Source organism: Marmota monax, unplaced genomic scaffold (genome assembly GCF_021218885.2).
Source record: "Marmota monax isolate L192 unplaced genomic scaffold, Marmota_monax_Labrador192_F-V1.1 WCK01_AAM20220418_F8-fsc00005, whole genome shotgun sequence".
In the NCBI taxonomy this organism is placed as follows: domain Eukaryota; kingdom Metazoa; phylum Chordata; class Mammalia; order Rodentia; family Sciuridae; genus Marmota; species Marmota monax.
The window spans coordinates 3,844,377-3,864,233 of record NW_026692254.1 but is presented as its reverse complement, the minus strand read 5'-3'; the positions used below and the strand labels follow the sequence as shown (position 1 = coordinate 3,864,233).

Here is a 19,857-nt window from a genome sequence, read left to right as displayed (position 1 = left end):
TTTCAGAAAAAGCACTCTCTCAGCCTCCAACCTATTTCTGATCAGGTGATACGTTACTCCTAAGATAGCTGTCTTAATTCTAAAAGAGGGACATGGGCTTTGGTGTTTTTTTTTTTTTTTTTTTTTAATTTGTTTTTTGGTACTAGGGATTGAATCCAGAGTGCTCTACTGAGCTACATTCCCTTTTGCTTGATTGCTTTTTTTTATGTGTGTATTTGGACATGGGGTTTTGCTGAGTTGCTGAGGCTGGCTTTGAACTTGAGGTCCTTCTACCTCAGTCTTCTTCTGGGCAGTGAGATTACAGGTGTGTACCACCGTGCCCAGCTCTTTATTTTGAGATAGGTTCTCATGAAGTTGCTAGGCTTGATAGGTTCTCATGAAGTTGCCTCATTCTCTGGAATTGCTGGAATTATAGGCATGCATCACTTTGCACTGGCATTTGTTGAGCTTTTTAAGGAAAACCCCAAAGGCAAATCATAAATATGCAAATTTTGGGTGGAGGTGAAGGGCTTTAGCTCTGAATGAAAGAAATATTTTTTTTCAACTATGGGAGCTTTTTCTCTTGCAGTGTTGTGGTTGTTTCCCAGTAGGATTTTTGTGCCAAGAGATACTTGCAGATCATATGGTTCACCCAACCCTTTTTGCTTTGTGAACTCATTTGAAGATAGTCCAGATAGCAACTAATTAGATGGATTTCTAGATATGAACTTAAAGCAATTCAGTGGAATCTCTTTTCTATTTCTATGTTCAGATTTGACTACTGAATGGACTGCAGCCTTGTGAAATGATGATTCGGTTTATCCATTCGCTGAGTGTGCTGCATTGACCTTCTTCCAAGCCTTAGTTCCTGTTCTAGGAACTTTGGTGCTATGTAGCTTCCAAATGCCCTGCAGTCTGCAATGTTCTATTGCAGATTGCTTGTGTGTTGGTAGCCTACTGGTAAGAGTGGTTGATGTCAGCAGGGATGGGTCCCTCTGGGTCCTATCTCACCAAGATGAGTGGTGCAAATCTGATCACTTGCTGCAGCCCTTCCAGGTTTTTGTTAAGCCTGTGCCTAAGTAATTTTCATGTTATTAGTAGCCTGAGATCTAGAAGTCCTAAGTTCTCTTTAAAAAAGAATTATACACATTTAGTTGTTGATAGACCTTTATTTTATTCACTTATTTATATATGGTGCTGAGAGTTGAACTCAGTGCCCCTCAGATGTGAGGCAAGTGCTGTACCACTGAGCTACAATCCCAGCCAGTTTTCTTATTTTTGAGGATAGATGTGTGGTTATAGGCCTCAATCAGGGGGGAGAAAGAGCGAATTACCCATAAAGGCAGAGATAATTAGTATAGTGGTTATAATTGATTCAGTTGTTTTATGTACCAGTGCTACAGTGGAGATTAAATTTTAGTTATTTGTTTTTTAAAAAATATTTTTAGTTGTAGATGAACACAAAAACTTATTTTGTTTATGTATTTTTTATGTGGTGCTGAGGATTGAACCCAGTGCCTCACGTGTGCGAGGAAAGAGCTCTACCACTGAGCTACAACTCCAGCCCCAAATCTTAGTTATTTTTAGGGTAGGAGAAAACAGTAACAATTCAGAATACCAATACTTTGAATCATTTTTGCCTTTTAATACACTTAAACCATGAAGGAGGTGTAGGGAAGGCTATGGTATTTCTTAGAGCACTTTCTTCTTGTGAGTTAAAACAGTAACAAATTAATGTTTTATAAGCATGTGTGAGACGGATCTCAAATGTTTGCAGAAAATAGTATAAATCTGGAGTATTTGGACAAGTTTCTTTTTTCTATATTGGATATTGATCCCAGGGGTACTTTCCCACTGAGTTACATCCCCAGTCTTTTTTTGAGACAAGGTCTCTTAAGTTCCTGTGGCTGACCTCGAACTTGAAATCCTCCTGCCTCAAATCTCCCCAATCTATGGTAGAATGTTTTTGCATTTTATTTCATACTAATGAGTATTAGAAAGGAAGGTATTAATTAGTGCCTTGCCAGCTGAAATATGCCTTGCTTTTTCTTACTATGGGAAAAAAATGAAAATCTGATCCAGAAGGCATCTTTCCCCTCTCAGTTCCTTGTACACTTATACAAAACAAATAGTGTTTTCTCTGTAGTAGTTTATTTGTAATATTCAGATACATAGGGGAATATTGGGACTGACATACAACTTTGTAACATGGTGTACAAAACTGATTAGATTAAAATAGCTATTTCACTAGCTCCCACTCTGGCATATCCCTGTTTATGGAGTTTCATTTTGGCTATATGGCAATAGTCTAAATCAGAATTTGCAAGCAGCATAACATCCTGGTGTTTATCATTTCATGTGTTTTTGTTTCTCCTGTGGGTTTTGAATTTTGGAACTTTGCCCTTTTGTCATGAAGGTACCCTTTGCCATCTGTGATCCTTTAGATCTTTTGAAGAGGGAGCTTTGCTGATGGCATTAAGTCAGTCTTGAGCCAGAATGAGTCACAAGAGAGATTTGAACCAAAAGTGAAGGTCCCAAAGTTCTGCCGGGTTGTCCTACCACCAGTGCCTGATTGACAAGTGGAGGAAAATGCACAGGGGAGTCACTAACAGTTTTTCTCCCTTCAGGAAAGTGCCTGGCTCTTACCAAAAGCATTCAGATTTCTTAAAAATGGTTCAAGGTTTGTTTCTAAACAAAGCAATGCTTCTTTACCCCTTGTTGGCCTTGAGGAAGGTGCTTGTAGTCTGTTGGTTTTAATACTGGGGATTGAAACCAGAAGTACTTTACCACTGAGATATATTTCAGCCTCCCCTTTTTTTCCCCCTCATACTGAGGATTGAACTCAGGGGAACTTAACCACTCACATCCCTACCCCCTATTTTGTATTTTACTCAGTGAGACAGGGTCTCACTGAGTTGCTGAGGCTGGCTTTGAACTCTTGATCCCCCTGCCTCAGCCTCCTGAGCTTCTGGGATTATAGGCATGTACCACTGTGCCTGGCTGTATCTCTTATTGAAAAATGGATCTGGTAGAGAGGTTGCGTGTGTGATGCAGTGGTTTATAGGGAAATCTAGAAGAGTCAGTTTAAAACTCAATTCCATTGTTTGGGTGTAGGTATTTGAAATTTGATTCTCTCAATGATAAGGGGTCTGAGAGAGAAATGAAACTCTACATGTCAAATGTCTGGCATTGAGCCATTTTCCCTGTCCCTAATGTCCAAGGTTGAACCTGGTTCTGAAGCCTTCCTTACCTTGCTGAATGTAAATGTCTGTGTAAATTCTAGGTATTTTAACATCTGTTTAAGTCATTTAATATGTGGGTCAAGTCAGATGTTCACAATATTGGCCTCACCATATGAGAAGTAGTACTCTGGGTGGTTTAATCAAGATAAGGGGTAGAGGTGGGTAAAAACCCCTGAGTCTAACAATTTATGTAGCAAGTACTGGGGCATGGGTCTGAAGGGTGTTGGTTTTGTTAATCAAGTGTAAGAAGGAATGCTGACTTAGAAGCTCTAACCATTTCACAGTTATTTTTTTCCCCCAGTGCTGAGGATTGAACCCAGGGCCTCATACATGATAAGCAAGAATTCTGTTGCTGAGCGACATCCCCAGTACATTTACAATTTTTTATTCCATGATGATGTATGCTTCATCTGGAGGATTGTTTGCTACAGTGTGAGACAGTTGGTGATGTCCTCCTTCCCCTGGGAATTTTGTCAGTATTCTGTTTCAGATCATTATTTAAGGCCCACATACAGACCTGCTTATTTGGTGGTTAAGACTATCATGTCAAGTTGTTGGTATTTTTTGTTTGAATTCCTTCTAGTGGTGATATGAGAAGCATATCCTGCTTGGTTACTTGGTTGCCATTTTCTGGGTTTTTGATATTTTTTTTGTGGTACCTGGGATTGAACCCAGGTTGCTTAGCCACAGAGCCACATCCCCAGCCCTTCAAAACCATCTTTATAGCGCTACCTCTGGTTTGTTTTTTACAATTTGAAACCTTTTCTTTGTCACCATGCTTACAGAAAAGAGAAGTACTTACAACTTCTAAGATAGGGGAGAGAGAAGTAATTATATTTATGGTTTGTTTGGTACTGGGAATCAAACCCAGGACTTCATGCATGGTAGGCAAGCATTTTACCATACCCTAATTATATATTTTTAACGAATGTAGTCTTTTTATAGCTGATTGGGCCAGGTTTCTTATTTAAGTTCATCAGTTCCTAGACTTTAAGTTTGTACTTTGAAGACAAGAATTAAAAGGGAAACACCTCAGACTTCACTGAACATTTTCTAGAGTTTTATGACTTTAGCATTAGTTACATTGAGGAATGGGAAAGGAGATACTTTTGAGCTTTAAGAATTAAAGAATTGTTTGGGTGCATTGCTGCACACCTACAAAGCCAGTTCAAAAGCCAGTCTTAGTAAAAGTGAGATGCTAAGCAACTTAGTGAGACCCTGTTTTTAAATAAAATACAAAATAGGGCAGAGGAAGTGGCTCAGTGGTTGAGTGCCCCTGAGTTCAATCCCTGGTCCCCCCTCTCCAAAAAAAAAAAAAAGAATTAAAGAATTTAACTTGATTTAAATTTAGTAATAAAACTATTTAACTGCTTTTTACTAGTAACTCAGTTTTAGTGTTTGTACTATTTTTTTTTTCCTTTTTCTGAAAAGAAATATTTTCTTAAATCTGACAAAATGAAGATGGGTGTGTAGGCCCCCCACCCCATTTTTTCCAGATTTACAGCTCATAAAATCAGTCATTTAGTTTCCAGGGCAGGATTCACACTTGTGCTCCTGTGTAACCATAGTAGGATTCTGCTTTGGTTAGTATCTGGTTTCTGTAATTCACCCTTCTTGTCTAGATTTCTCAGCTGTTTGTAACTGTCTGAATATAATTAGGTCCATTTATTTCTCCATCTAGGACCGCATACCAGGAGACTGTTCTCTGTCATTTTTCAAGGTTTTTCTAGTCTTTTGGATCCTTATGATATATAATCTTTACAGTCAATAATGCTACTGGGGATTCACCTCAGGGGTGCTTAACCGCTGAGCCTCATCCCCAGTCCTTTTTTTTTTTTTTTTGAGACAGTCTCACTAAGTTGCTTAGGGTTCCACTAAGTTGCTGAGACTGGCTTTGAACTCCTCCTTTCTTGGCCTGCCCCATCCCCAACTGCTGGGAGTTTTGTACCACTGTGCCCAGCTAATAATGCTTCTTGAGGGTCTGGGTCTGTAGCTCAGTGGCACAGCACCTACCTAGCATGTATGAAGCACTGGGTTTGATCCTTTGCACCACATAAAAATAAACAAAGGCATGCTGTCCATTTACAACTACAAATTATTTAATAATAATGCTTTTTGAATGTTGTCATTAACATTTACATAAGAACTCAAGATTTCATCCTCATCTAGTTAGCATACCGTCATAAGAAATGCAATCTCATGTACATAATAATAGAATCATACAGTTAATTGCTTTGTTCAGTTTACAGGAATGCTTTGGATACATGGATTCGACTTAAAGAGCAGGTTTCCCTGTAATTTCAAATATCAAAACTGACTTTGTTCTAAATGATCTATATCAAGAATACTTTTTAGGGATGAAATTAATACTCAAAAAAAAATGTGTTTCAGCTGAGGTCTGTGTCTGTGGACCTGAATGTTGACCCCTCACTTCAGATTGACATACCTGATGCACTCAGTGAGAGAGATAAGGTCAAGTTTACAGTGCACACCAAGGTAAGTGACAAAATGGCTTTGGTAATACTAACAGTGCTAGGTTATAGCCTTGTTCGGATGTGAGAAGACTGATTCCATTAACTACAATGGTTACTGTTTGCTGTGTACCAACTGCAAAGTATGAACCTCTCTCATATGTATAGCTTGCTGTTAGCAAGTGCTGTTGCTTCAGCATCCTTCTGCTATGGTGAAGCCACAATGACAAAGTGATGTAGCTGGGTGCTGCCTATTTATATAATTCAAACCTTGCACCTTTGGTTTTATTTGCATCTGAAGGTAGTGTCTGGCTTTAAATCTTAAGTTTGGAAGGCCCTTTTTTCTTTGTGGTATTCTTCGTATACCTCAGGTATACTTCAGGGGAAGTGTCAAGATGGGCAACCTGATTTCTCTACTTGAGTTGACTTGATCATAGTAGATAAAATTAGCATTCACAGGAGTTCAGAGGAAGCCACAGATAATTTCCACCACCCTAGTAGCTAAGACTTTTTTAAAAAGATGATGATGATGATTGATACTTTTTGGTCATAACTGGGATAAGTTCCTTTTTTTCTTTTTTTAAGATGGAAGTAGGGTTGTTTAACTTCCTGGAACTTTTTCTTTTACTAGTAGATATTTTTCTCTTTGATTTGATACCTTTGGCAAACTTCCAAAAAGTGTAGTTTTGTGAAAAGTCTTCCTTAAAGATCAGATTGAGTCTTAGCTGTGGCTAAGTGGTAGTTGGAGATCATATACTGCTACTTCTTTATCATGATGTTGTATTATGCAGAATTTTCCCATAGTGCAGCCCAGGAAACCCAAACCACATTATCAGGTGATGGTTAGCAATTAACTTCTTCCTCTTTACAGACTACACTGCCCACTTTTCAGAGCCCAGAGTTTTCTGTTACAAGGCAACATGAAGACTTCGTGTGGCTACATGATACGCTTATTGAAACCACAGACTATGCTGGGCTTATTGTGAGTATGTTTTAGCATACCAAGTAATTAAGTTATGCTACCTTGGTATTAGAGTTCACCAACATTTTATAATGGGTTGTGAAAACTCTTGATTTTTATCTGCCTATTAGAATATTTGCTAACTCCAGATTGGTATAGTCTTTAACTGTGAATAGTGCTGTGAGAGAAGCATACACAGAATATAGTATATACATTATAAGTAGGTAAACAAGTTTAATGATTCAAGTCCTATCTACCTTTTCTCTGGCATCATTTTTGGGCATTAGTAAGTTGATTTCTAGGATACTTCAGTATTGTTATAGTTCCCAGAGTAAGGAGGCCATTGTCACCTTTTGAGAATTAATTTTTGGTTGTGGGAACTACTGTTCAGGGGTCTTCCCTTCATTTAAAATTAGGATCTTTTGATTGTCCTTAGAGGTTGAAAAATTTGCTTTTGCTTAATCATTTTTGTCATTGATTATCTTAATTTTAAGCTGCTAGTTCTCTATAAACTGAACAAATATTTATGTCAGAATGCCCAACTGTGGGGAACATACTCTGGGGTCAAAAGATTTAAGGTTTGGGTGAAACCCAGTGACTTTAGATAGCCCCACTTGGGTGGCCAGAGTTGAATGAGGCATTAACTAGAATGTGGCGGGCAAAATGCTCATCATGTATTACCTGACTATGTTGCAGATTCCCCCTGCTCCTACAAAACCAGATTTCGATGGTCCTCGAGAAAAGATGCAGAAACTGGGAGAAGGTGAAGGGTCTATGACCAAAGAAGAGTTTGCAAAGATGAAGCAAGAACTGGAAGCGTAAGTGGATTTTCTTTTTAAAGTTTTGAGACTGGGTTTCACTAAGTTGCTGAGGCTGGCTTTGAACTTGTGAACTTGTAGGTGTGTACCACCACACCTGGTGGGTTCTTTTTAAACAGTATAGCTGTTAATTGCCTAGTGTTGATTTCTAAAACTACATTTTGTAAATATAGTTTTGTGGGGTACAGTTTTTGTACTTCTGACCTTTATTCCTTGAAGTTCATTTTTTCTCCCACATAAACCATACTTTTATTAGGGCATACTGGTCTGGCATAGGGAAGAAAGTAGACCTTTAAATCTTCATAAACAACATTTTCAACGTGTTAAAATGTATAAAAATTTCTCCCTTGAAGTTTTGTTACAAGAAGTATTAGAAGAAACTAGGTTGTAACAAATGCTGTTACAAAGCATTCTAAATAACCATATCGATGGTTTGAAAGAGGCCAGGTACATAGGCAGCATATTTTAATCTGGTTGTAATTTTAAAGCAAAAATGTATTCTTTATTCTGTATCATAGGTATAGGTTCGCATTACTGAGTACTGAAAAACTTATAGCAGATGTTTTTCAACTATTATTTCTCTCCTTAAAACAAATCAAATATGAATTCTAAAACCACATACCATACCATTTAAGTACTGGAAGGTTAGAGTAAAGGTACTGTGCTCTCCTCACCCACACCTTGTATTAGGGATTGAACTCCTGAGTGCTTTAGCACTTAGCTATGTACCCGGCCCTTTTTATTTTTTGAGACAGAGTCTCACTGAGATGTCAAGGCTAGCCTCAAACTTTCCATCGTCTTATCTCATCTTCTCAAATCCATGGAATTATATGTGTGTGCAACTATGTATTTCACTTTGCTAAACTGGTTACTTATAGATGATTTTTTTTTTTTAATTTGTTGTTCCTCTACTTTTGAACTTCTTTATCTTGGCTCAAAAGCATTCACCCTTTCCTTTTATCATCATCAGCAAGTTGGAATTCAGGTGCTCCTTTCAGCAACTCTTATGCTCTGTCTTAAGCCCATGTTGGGTAGGGCAGGGCTCACACCTGAATAACTCTGCATTTTGGAGTGCCTGTGAGTCCAGCCCTGGGGATAAAGCACTCAACACAAGTTTCCAAACCCTAACATCTTGAATGCCTTAATTGAGGTAACATTGCTTTGTAATTTCTGCTGATTCCAATCCTTATTAAGGATTTGTGCTGTGTACATGACTGCCTAAAGGGGTCTCATCCTTTTTAAAGCAACAAATGTCAACGTAGCTGCTAAATTTCAAGTAATTACATGTAGGCTTTGGGAGTCTCAGAAGGCAGAAAAGCACCACTTTCCTCCTCTATTGGTTCATTCTAGATTCTAAAATGCCAACTGATTAACTACCAAATCAAACCGGTATGTTGTTTTGGCCTAGTAAAAATGAGCAGATCACTAGATTATATATAGTTGGCCAGCAGCACATGATAATATCCATCAGGTAGTAGAGTGATGCCAACTGAATTGTGTATGCATTTGTCTTTTCAGTGAATATCTCGCTGTCTTTAAGAAGACTGTGTCCTCTCATGAAGTATTTCTTCAGCGGCTTTCTTCTCATCCTGTTCTCAGTAAAGATCGAAACTTTCATGTTTTCCTGGAATATGATCAGGATGTAAGGCAATTTTACTCACATTTCCATGGTTCAGTTGAAATGTATGATTATGACCCAGGCATGATGGCAAATGCCTGTAATCCTAGCTACTCAGACTGAGGCAGGATTGCAAGTTTGAACCCAGCCTTGGCAACTTAGAAAGATCCTGTCTTAAGCTTTAAAAATGACTGGGAGTGTAGCTCAGTACTGGAAAAGAAAAATTTATACTTTCTGAAAAATGACTTATCACAGAAACACAGTGGAAATGTTTGGGGATGCTCCCCCCCCCCCCAATCCATTTTAGAAGTCATTTTTGTGACTCTGCCTAAGCTTTGGCTTTTTATTCATCTTCCAAAGACTGGTTTTTTCCTTGTTAAGTTTGGGATTGTTAGAAGGAAATTAAATTGATTCACATTGATTTCTTTTGGTTACCCTTTCTGTTAGAGGAGATGTGCTCGTGTCCTTATTTTTGTATTTTTTTTAACATGTTATATTTATTGTCCCTTGATGAAACAATCCCTGATTTAGAGTTCTGAAGCTTAAAGCCTAATCAGCATTGTAGATTGAAAAGAATGTAATTCTGCCAAGAAAATCCTCAAAGACTTGGTTCCTACATATGTGATCCTTTTAGAAAGAGATGACTTAGATTTAACATTATCCATTTATTATGTTTTTAGGTTTAGTTGGTAAAGCAGAACTAAAGATATCTATATTTCTGTATTAGTATTGTTTGGAATGTTATTCTTTTTTTTTTTTTTTTTTTTAAAGAGAGAGTGGGGGAGAGAGAGAGAGAATTTTTTAATATTTATTTTTTAGTTCTCGGCTGACACAACATCTTTGTTTGTACGTGGTGCTGAGGATCGAACCCGGGCCGCACGCATGCCAGGCGAGCGCGCTACCGCTTGAGCCACATCCCCAGCCCCATGGAATGTTATTCTTAACTTGAGAGCCTAGAAAAAATATATAACAAACTGTTTTGGAATTTTCTTTTAGCTAAGTGTTAGGCGGAAAAATACCAAAGAAATGTTTGGTGGCTTCTTTAAAAGTGTGGTGAAAAGTGCTGATGAAGTTCTTTTTTCTGGAGTTAAGGTAAGGGACTTGAGCTTTTTAAGAAAATTCATAACTTTTTCGGAATAGATCATCTCTTTCTTTGGATGAGATAATACCACAATGTACTAATTTTAAGGAATGGGCTATTTTCATTTACTTAATTCAGTTTTTGCTTATTTCTCCAAAACACCTTGTTCTCAGGAGAAGTGACGTGAACCTTTCCACACTTGAGTATTTTCTCCTTTTTAACATGTTATATTTATTGTCCCTTGATGAAACAATCCCTGCCTTTCTCCAGTATGGTGGCCGCCAGCCACAGGTGGCAGGTGAGCACTTGACATGTAGCTTAGTAGGCATGGTGAAAAAAAATAGATTTTGTTTTATTTACATACTGGATTTAAGAGTTTACTACAAAGAAAAAAAAATAAAATGTCTTACTAATGTTTTACATTAGTTATGCGGTTAAGTATAATATTAAAATTAATTTTACTCTTCTCACAATACCAGTAGAGAAGTTAGCATCAGAAATTCCTTTTGGGTAGTGCTGTTCTAGAAAATAAGAATTAAAGCACAAGTCTCTCATTACCCTCATAGATGTGATTTCAAATTTCTTTACTCTTCAGGCCATTCCCCTCCTTTTAAACTGAGATACTTTAATATTTACTAACAGAATCTGACTTTGTCTTTCCAGGGTAAGGGTTAAGTGGGAAACAGTACAGGTGCATAGTAGAGAGGGTAGTTTCATGAATTTGGAAACTCTTAGGACAGTCCACACATCTCAGCACTGTGCCAGTCAATTCACTGAATGATATTTAGCATCTTTGGCCAGTGCCTACCAGGTGTACCAGTATGGCCTCTCAAACTGAAGCCATCTAAATTTAAATAAAAAATAACCACATGCATATTCTAGTATTCAAGTCTGGGTGGCAGTACCTGACTTGGCAGAACTGCTGTAATAGTAATAAAAACATTGGGTCTTGGGTTACCAGAGATTGTTCTTCAAAATGATTCTCTGTCGACATTTTCTTGATTATTGCTAGTCCTGGGTATTATCACTGTGTTTTAAGTTTGCAATCCTCTTATCTGTCGAGGTTAAACTTTTTACTTAGAAATTTGTCACAAAATACATTCTTGTAATTTATGCTAAAGTTCTTTTTTTTTTTTTTTTTTTCTTCTTTTAGGAAGTAGATGACTTCTTTGAGCAAGAGAAGAACTTCCTTATTAACTATTACAACAGGATCAAGGATTCCTGTGCTAAAGCTGACAGAATGACCAGATCTCACAAAAGTAAATATCTTTTACCCACTAGCCACTTTTGTCTTTGCTAGTGTGCCTGCTCTGCTCATATAATAAGGATTGCACTGTCTCTCCAGATGTTGCTGATGACTATATTCACACTGCGGCCTCCTTGCAGAGCCTGGCTTTAGAAGAACCCACAGTCATCAAAAAGTAAGCTATTATTGTGAAAGCATTTCCCTGACTTCCTGATTGAAGACTACTGAGTGATATAATTAAAGAATAAAGAGTACTGTCAGAGGCAGTTTTTCCCTGGAACACAAACTTATCAAGAACACTACACTGTTCAGCACTCAAGTGTTTGGAAGGCACTAGTAAGAGAATCATAGGAGACTTTGGATTCTTCTGTATGTAGCTGAATAGATACGGTGTAGAGCCTTTATTTCTGTCACATTAAATGACTTCTTTTAAAAAATATATTTTTTTAGTTTAGTTGGACACAATACCTTTATTTATTTTTGTGTGTGCTGAGGATGAACCCAGGATCTCATGCATCCTAGGCAAGCACTCCACAACCCTAGCCCAAATGACTTCTTTTTTGTTCATTTTAATTTTGTGGTTGTCTTTGAGAGAAGTTTGCCTTGGTTTTCTTTGTTAATTGGTTCTTGCCGGTCTATCTGGTCTTTCTTTTGAAGAGATTTCTTTTTGTTGTTTGGGGTGTTTGTTTCTTTTGCACTATAGTTTGAACAGGGACACTTTAATACTGAGTTATAACCCCAGCAGTATATCTTCGTTCCCCCACCCCCACCCCCTCCGCCCTTTAAAAAATTTTTTCAGACAGGTTTTTATAAAGTTGCTTGGGCGTCTAAGTTGCTGGGACTTGTCTCAGACTTATTATTCCTCCTGCCTCATCCTCTTTTCAGTTGCTGGGATTATAGACGAGCACTACCACACCTGGCTCTTGCTGGTTTGGGGAACAATTCAATGACTCTATCCTGATCTTGGACTTTTACATTTGCTTTCCACTTTTTCTCTGTACTGGGCATTTTGAGTATAAGACTTTAACCTAACACATCTCTATTTGGTATAATAGGTGATACAACCTCTAACTTGAAGTTGAAAGTCATGCTAATAGTAGAACCAAGATGAGATGGTAGCATATTTTTGCTTTATGATGCCCTTGGGGGAAGCTCATTAGAATCTGACCTTCTTTGAACATAGGATAGGCCTTTGATAACAGTATCCTGGACACAAGACAAGGTGACTGAAGGGCAAGAAAGAGAGGCTAATGCCAGTAGGCTGTGGCACTGAAAATGTGCTCAGTTTTATAGTCATTTGGAAGGAGAACGAACACTACTTTTAAAAATCAAAGCACATTGTACTCATTAATGTCTTGAGTTTTGATAAGATCATTTATTTAATACCTTAAACCACAACTGTGTTTATTTTCAGATACTTATTGAAGGTTGCTGAACTGTTTGAAAAACTTAGGGTAAGAATTTTTGTTTCTGTCTTAATAAAATATATATTTTGTAATCTGTAGATAACTGCTTTGATGGTGACCTTTACTTTTTTAAATAGAAAGTGGAGGGTCGTGTCTCATCAGATGAAGATTTAAAGCTGACAGAGCTTCTCCGATACTACATGCTCAATATAGAGGCTGCAAAGGTAAGATGAGGAACCGGGAAACCCAACACAGTGCTAGACTACCTGTTGTGACCAGAAACCTAATGCTAGAGCTATTCCTTTTTTGGTAAAAAGGAAAGTTGCTTTATATTAGGAGGGAAATAGGAATTTTATCAGACTTCTTAAGTGATGTGCCCTTTTTTGGCATTGGATCCATAAGTAGTATGCAGAATAAACTCTAATCTCTTGACCTGAGCATACCTTTTCTTATTCTTTTATTTGGACATTTTTAATGCTTTATAGATTTTCATGGAATTAAGAGCTAACTTACAAAACTAGGTACAGTAGTTTCACTGAGCTTCAATAGTTTTTGGCAGTACTTAAGAACTGTGTGATTTTTTTTTTTTTTTTAATACTTGCATTCTAATTGTAGATGTTAGGTGTTGAGGTGACTTCTACTTTGCTATAAGATTGCAAAGAATCATTATTTCAAATTAGGTTAGTCCCTAGTATATATTTCCAGAAGCAGGATTTGCAGTGTAGGGTTATGTGTGGTCCAGACTGCTTTGTTGCTTAGTTGTATTCTTGCAGTATTCTGCTCTGACTCACCAGCAGTAACATGTGGTTTGTTGTTGTCATTATTAGATTTTGCTGGTATTTGTTTTGTGATACTAGAGGTAGAACCCAAGTGCCTCATGTTTTGCTAGTCAAGTGTTCTAATTTTATTTTCTTTTGAGACTGGATTTCACTAAGTTGCTGGGACTGGCCTCAATCCTGTGATGATCCTGCCTCAACCTCCCAAGTACTGGAATTAGGCATGTGCCACCACAACCAACTGTGCATGTGTTTTAGTACACAACATTTAATTTTGTTAATTGCTTTCAATTATTGAATCAACTAGAAAATAATCCTTATTTTTACTTTGTTGCATCATCCCGCCACCCCTGCCCCAGGGGTGAATCCAGGGGCTCTCTACCAGTGAACAACATTCCTACCCTTTTAAATTTGGAACAAAATATTGCTGAATTGTCTTGGTTGACCAGGATCCTGGGATTCTTCCCCTGCTGAGTTGCTGGGATTTAGGCATGCATCACCATGCCCCACTGAGTTTTGTTCTGTTTTAACCTTACACATAAAGAATTCTGGGAAAGCCCTCAAATATAAGAGTGGCATACCCCTGCTAATCTTATGAGGGTAGATATAAGCATAAAGGTAGATTAGATTCTAGATTGTGTAAGCTATTTGGTATTCCTGTTTTGTTCTCTGGAGATTTTTATGTTACAACTGTTAATTTTCTTCTCAGGATCTCTTATACAGACGCACCAAAGCCCTCATTGACTATGAGAACTCAAACAAAGCTCTGGATAAGGCCCGGTTAAAAAGCAAAGATGTCAAGTTGGCTGAGGCACACCAACAGGAATGTTGCCAGAAATTTGAACAGCTTTCTGAATCTGCAAAAGAAGGTTGAGCAGGAACATTCTTTACTTATTTTACGTTTTATTTGGAAAAGCTTACAGAGAGGAAAAGTTTTTCAAAAGTGCAGTAATACCCACATGTCCCATGTTAGTGTCACTTGGACACTAACACTTGCCTTCACATGGTATAAACATGGATGTCTGGTGTTCCTAGTCCATATGAATGTCCTAAAAACTTTGTTGGGTTTCCTATCCAGTTATCCTAGATCTTAGTCTCCTTTATGAGGAAGTTTTTGGTTATTTAGTTTTTGTTGTTTGCAATATTTATATCTTTTAACTATTTTATAAATATCTCTTTGTAAAAAGATTTTTACAAATAGATTGTAATGTTTGTGTGCATCTTCTTTCCAGTTGTGTTCATTTTGGTTACTTAGTCAAGTGTCCACTTTCTCCACTGCACTTAATATTCCCCATCACCTACTATAGGGGAGATAACTGAAGATCACATACATGTCCTGCTTTTCACTAAACTTCCCTGGGCTTAGTGTGTATGATTCTTTCCTAACCAGCATTTATTCTGATGGTTGCAATTAGGTGATGCCTCCTCCCTCAATTCTAGCATTTCATCTGCAGGTTAGCAGTTGCCTACGTACTTCAAACAAGAGCCCTGCCCCTCCACCCCTTTTAAAATATCATCTTAATTCTTTGTGGGACGTTGGGGATTGAATTTAGGCTTTTGAGCGTGCTAACCAAGCCCTCTACCACTGTGCTACATCCCCAGCCCTTCCTTTTCTTTTAATTTGTTACTATCCTTAATTATTTTGGTGCTCAGAGTGTCCACACTTTTCCAATGGGAACATCTTGAAACTAGCATGTCTTTGTGACACATTACACACACTCTTTTTTTTTTTTTAAAGTAGTTAGTTGTTCTATGTAGACATTTAACTCCAACCCTGGATTTGACCATTTTTCATGGAGCCAAGGTTCTTTTTCTTAGGGAATAGTAGCCAAGATCTGGGTGTGCTGGGGCACTTATTGTTTGGGGTGTCTTTGCATCTAGGCCCTTTAGGAGACAGAATTGGGAGATGTAGGTGAATACATGTGATTGCACACCTAGGCAAGTTTTAGGGATCATGAGTCTATTCTGATGACTCAATTCCAGTCTGTGTCCACTCCATTCTTTCTTGCCTTTACCCCATTCCAGAACAGGTTATTTAATTTATTTTTTTAAATTCTGGGATTGAACCCAGGGGGTCTTAACCACTGAGCTGCCACATTCCCTAACCCTTTTCATTTTATTTTTAAGACAGGGCCTTGCTTAGGGCCTTAATAAGTTGCTGAGACTGGCTTTGAACTTGGGATCCTCCTGCCTCAGCCTCCTAAGTTTCTGGGATTACAGACACGTGCCACCATGTCCATCCCTATCTCATTTTAAAGCATATTTGTCACGGGACTTTTTGGTTTTCTTTTGGCCAGTGGTAGAGCCATTTATGTGTACTGGAAATGTCTTCATAATAACAGTGGTCTGATAACAACCTGCTTGTAACTACCTGGCATGTCTAAGCCTAGATTTTGTAGAGTATAATATCTTGCTTTGCTTCATATCTGTGCTTTGCTTCTCATGCTTTAACTGTATAGCAAAGAGCTTTTTATTGCAAGTTGGCAATTGCATGCAAATATTTATGTTGCTGGCTGTGTTGGATTGTTTCAAAGTATCTTTTTTACTGCCCTGTTCTTTCTTAAAAAATAAATTCTATTTTTTTTTTTGTTGTTGTTGTTGTTGTTTGTTTGATTTTTAAACTGGGGATTGAACCCAGAAATGCTCTACCACTATACTACCCTGTTATCTTTTATTTGAAACAGGATTTTGCTGAGTTGCCCAGGCTGTCATCTAACTTGAAATCTTCCTGCGTCAGTCTTCTGAGTCTCTAAGATTACAGGTGTACTCCACCAGTTTAGAATTTTGCTTTATTTATTTTTTTCTTTAAGGCTGAATAATACTCAATTGTGTCTGTAATTCATTTTTTTTTTTTTTAAATTTATTTATTGTCCATTGATGGGCACCGATTGATTCCATGTCTTGGCTATTGTTAGTAAAGTTGCAGTGAGAGTTCAAGAAGCTTTTGACTGTTGTATTTTGAGAAGAGTTTTCACCCAGGGATCCTCCTGACTCACTTCTCCCACAATAAGACCCTTTCTGCAAGCATCACTATCTTGAGGGCAAGAGTGAGGCAGTTCCTCACAAGTTCTTCAGTGGTACTTGGTGATTGAGTAGTGTGTGGCCTGCTTAGGATCACAGTAACAAGAAGACAATTAGTGTATGTCCCAGTTAGAGTGCTTAAGAAGGAGGAAATAATGGTGGTTTGATCATAATGATATTTGGAAGCTACATGAATATGAAAATTTAACATTTCTTGGTTTGATAAACTTTAACTCTTTCTTCTTGTAGAACTTATAAATTTCAAACGGAAGAGAGTGGCAGCGTTTAGAAAAAACCTAATTGAGATGTCTGAACTGGAAATAAAGCATGCCAGAGTAAGTGTTTTCAAATTAAACCAATAACATTTTAGGTTCCACCCCTCTTTCTCAGTTCATTGCCCCAATGTCATCAGGCAGATAAGGTTTGCCATGTGGTTTTAATTCCATGTGGTACTTAGTAAATGGGAACCACCCATCAGAATATTTTTGTTATTGCAAATCAGAAATCCTTATCTTGAAACAGTTTGCCTGGTGGGGGTGGTACTAGGGATTGAACTCAGGGGCACTCCACCACTAAGCCACACCCCCATTTTTTTTTTTTTTAATTTAGAGACAGGGTCTTACTGAGTTGCTTAGCGTCTAGCTTTTGCTGAGGCTGGCTTTGAATTTGTGGTTCCCCCTGCCTCAGTCTCCCAGGCTGCTGGGGTTACAGGCATGTGCCACAATGCCTGGCCTTGAAATAGTTTTGAGAAGAGCATTCTTGGTAAGACTCCCTTGGTTACCCCTCACAGGCCTTGTGAGCCACACTCACACGCCTGCTCTAGTAATTTAGCAGTAAGCTTTTTAGTATCTTGGATTTTGTTGGCTTTCAGAAGAAACAACTTTTTGTTTGCCAAGCTTCTTTCAGTACTCTTTCTTGGTTTAGAAAGGAAGACAATCTTCTGTTGCATATGTCTGTAGCTTAGCACAGAAGCGAGAGGACACTGGGGTCTTTTGAGAGTTTTTGGTACCTGAGGGTATCTCCTTGGGCCATTCCAAGGACTTGGCTTCAGACTGCTGTGGACAAGGTCAGCCTGTCAACCTTAAGGGCCATAACAGGGATTCCTCCCTTGGAAGGAACTGTCACTGGCCTTCAGTTTGTGCTTACTTTTAAGTTGTTTTTGGGGTGGTACTAGATATTGAACCCAGTGATACTCTACCACTGAGCTACATCTCCAGTCCTTTTTGAGACAGGGGCTGGCTTCGAACTTGCAAGCCTCCTACCTCAGCCTCCTGTGTCACTGGGATTACTTCGCAAAGCAATTTTTAATCTTGCCAATGACTTTTTTTTATTTAGAGACAGGGTCTCACTGAGTTTTTGAGGTGATCCTCCTACTTCAGCCTCCCTAGCCACTGGGAATTATAGGTGTGGGTCACTGTGCCCGGCATCAATGACTAATTTTTAAGCAACTCTTTATCTGGTCTTTTTAAGACCTTGTAAAGCAGAACAGGCATGGTTGCATTTGGGAGCAGATAGGGTGGGAGATGCTAGAGTAGTGACCAGTAGTCCCAGACAGACTCTCTTAAGGGAGAGGAAACTCTCCACATGAAATGGGTGGTGAGTAGTTTGTGCACTTTAATTGGGATTTAGAGGAGAAAAATTCCAACCCACTTGGGCTAGTTGTAGATCTCTATAACATGCTATGTCAGTTGAATTTATGTTTCATTCTTGAGTATTTAACAATTCTTAGATTCTAGAATGATTTTTTTGGTCTACTTTGACTTTGATGTTACTTGTGTTTTGTTTTTTCCCTAGAACAATGTCTCCCTCTTGCAGAGCTGCATTGACTTATTCAAGAACAACTGATTTATCTGCCTTTTCTCTGAAGGAAACAAATGTGAAAACTGCATCACTTGCACTTAAATCATTACCATAGAATATGATTAACTTTGACTTTAGTTTAAAATTATGTGAATAAATATTTTGATTTCTAAAAATCTTAACACTTAACCATGTTGGTTTAAAAATATTTTTATTGCATGCAACTTGGATATAACTAATTTTTTCCTTGTGCGTTTAATACCTCAGAGTGGGCAGAATCTAAATACTGGATTCTCCTGTAGTTTGTCTTCAGTTACTTAAGAAAGGGTGTGGAAGACATGTGCCTTCTGGAAATATGTAGAAGCAATCACCAGGCTCATGTCTTGTCACCCCGATTCATGTGCCCATGACAGACTGATCTGTCAGGGAGGTGCCAGTTCAACAAATGATAATAGCTACTTGTTACAGCTAACATTCCATTCCTTCATTAGGGTTTTTTTTTTTTTCCTCGTTACTTTCATGTTCTTGAGTCACCTAAAGTGTTTATATAATAACAAGGGCAAAAAATATCTCATTTATCTTTTTAAAAACCCTTTGCAGTCCATTTTTATAGTTGGGATATAAATATTTGAGGGGAGAGAAGTATGTAGGGGTATATATAGAAATAAACAGTATGGCCTGCTTTAAAGATGGCTACACAAGAAAAATGTAAGCTCTTTCCCTGATGTTGGGGGAATGTGTGTTTGGGCTTTTGTTTTTTTATAAAGTATGCAATAAAATAAATCATACTACTTATGGAGTTTTTCTGTGAAAAAGATGAAATGCATTTGCAGCTAAGCCTTGTCTGGTTGACCACTGAGCCATCTCTAGCCCTATTTTGTATTTATTTATTTTTATAATTTTTTAATATTTATTTTTTAGTTTTCGGCGGACACATCTTTGTATGTGGTGCTGAGGATCGAACCCGGGCCGCACACATGCCAGCGAGTGCACTACTGCTTGAGCCACATCCCCAGCCCCCTATTTTGTATTTAGAGACAGGGTCTCAGTGAATTTTTGAGGCGATCCTTCCTTCTATCTAATCTTAATTTTTGAGGACTTTAGGCCAGTTAGGAGGTCTCTTAATCCTGGTCTGTTTGTTCCTGTTTTTATTCAGGTTTGTATTTTTGACAGGGGCATATCTGACACTAGTGTCTTTGGGTTTGTGTCATCTTTTATTGGCGATGACTCCAAAGCACCCAAGGTTGTTGTGTCTGTCAGGTTTTCTTTATTGTAAAGCTTAATTTTTACCTTTGTAATAAGATACTTTGACATTAGGTAAAATATTATTACCCAGCATCTTTAGTATCTATTGTAGTGTAATCAGTAGCTGCTACAAGGGTTACTTAGCTGATCATTTGAATATCACAGGGAGCACTTTTCTATTTTAGCAGGTGTT

The 19,857-nt window shown here is 38.0% G+C and overlaps 1 protein-coding gene and 1 non-coding gene across 3 annotated transcripts in view; both read left to right on the top strand.

The window, feature by feature from the left end:
* Snx5 (sorting nexin 5) overlaps positions 1 to 18,608 on the top strand; it is a 41,506-nt gene extending 22,898 nt beyond the window's left edge. For both annotated transcript variants that reach the window (XM_058576335.1, XM_046434556.2), the window contains exons 2-13: positions 5,613 to 5,717; positions 6,564 to 6,674; positions 7,350 to 7,471; positions 8,990 to 9,113; positions 10,086 to 10,181; positions 11,324 to 11,429; positions 11,516 to 11,591; positions 12,831 to 12,870; positions 12,960 to 13,046; positions 14,308 to 14,467; positions 16,869 to 16,954; positions 18,414 to 18,608. In XM_058576335.1, the coding sequence (XP_058432318.1) occupies positions 7,398 to 7,471; positions 8,990 to 9,113; positions 10,086 to 10,181; positions 11,324 to 11,429; positions 11,516 to 11,591; positions 12,831 to 12,870; positions 12,960 to 13,046; positions 14,308 to 14,467; positions 16,869 to 16,954; positions 18,414 to 18,464 (900 nt within the window). In that variant the 5' untranslated portion in view covers positions 5,613 to 5,717; positions 6,564 to 6,674; positions 7,350 to 7,397 and the 3' untranslated portion in view covers positions 18,465 to 18,608. The remainder of the gene's footprint in view (positions 1 to 5,612; positions 5,718 to 6,563; positions 6,675 to 7,349; positions 7,472 to 8,989; positions 9,114 to 10,085; positions 10,182 to 11,323; positions 11,430 to 11,515; positions 11,592 to 12,830; positions 12,871 to 12,959; positions 13,047 to 14,307; positions 14,468 to 16,868; positions 16,955 to 18,413) is intronic.
* LOC124089611 (small nucleolar RNA SNORD17) lies at positions 780 to 1,017 on the top strand. The gene has a single exon (XR_006850807.1). It is a non-coding gene; the product is annotated as a small nucleolar RNA SNORD17 (small nucleolar RNA).
* Positions 18,609 to 19,857: the final 1,249 nt, after the last annotated feature.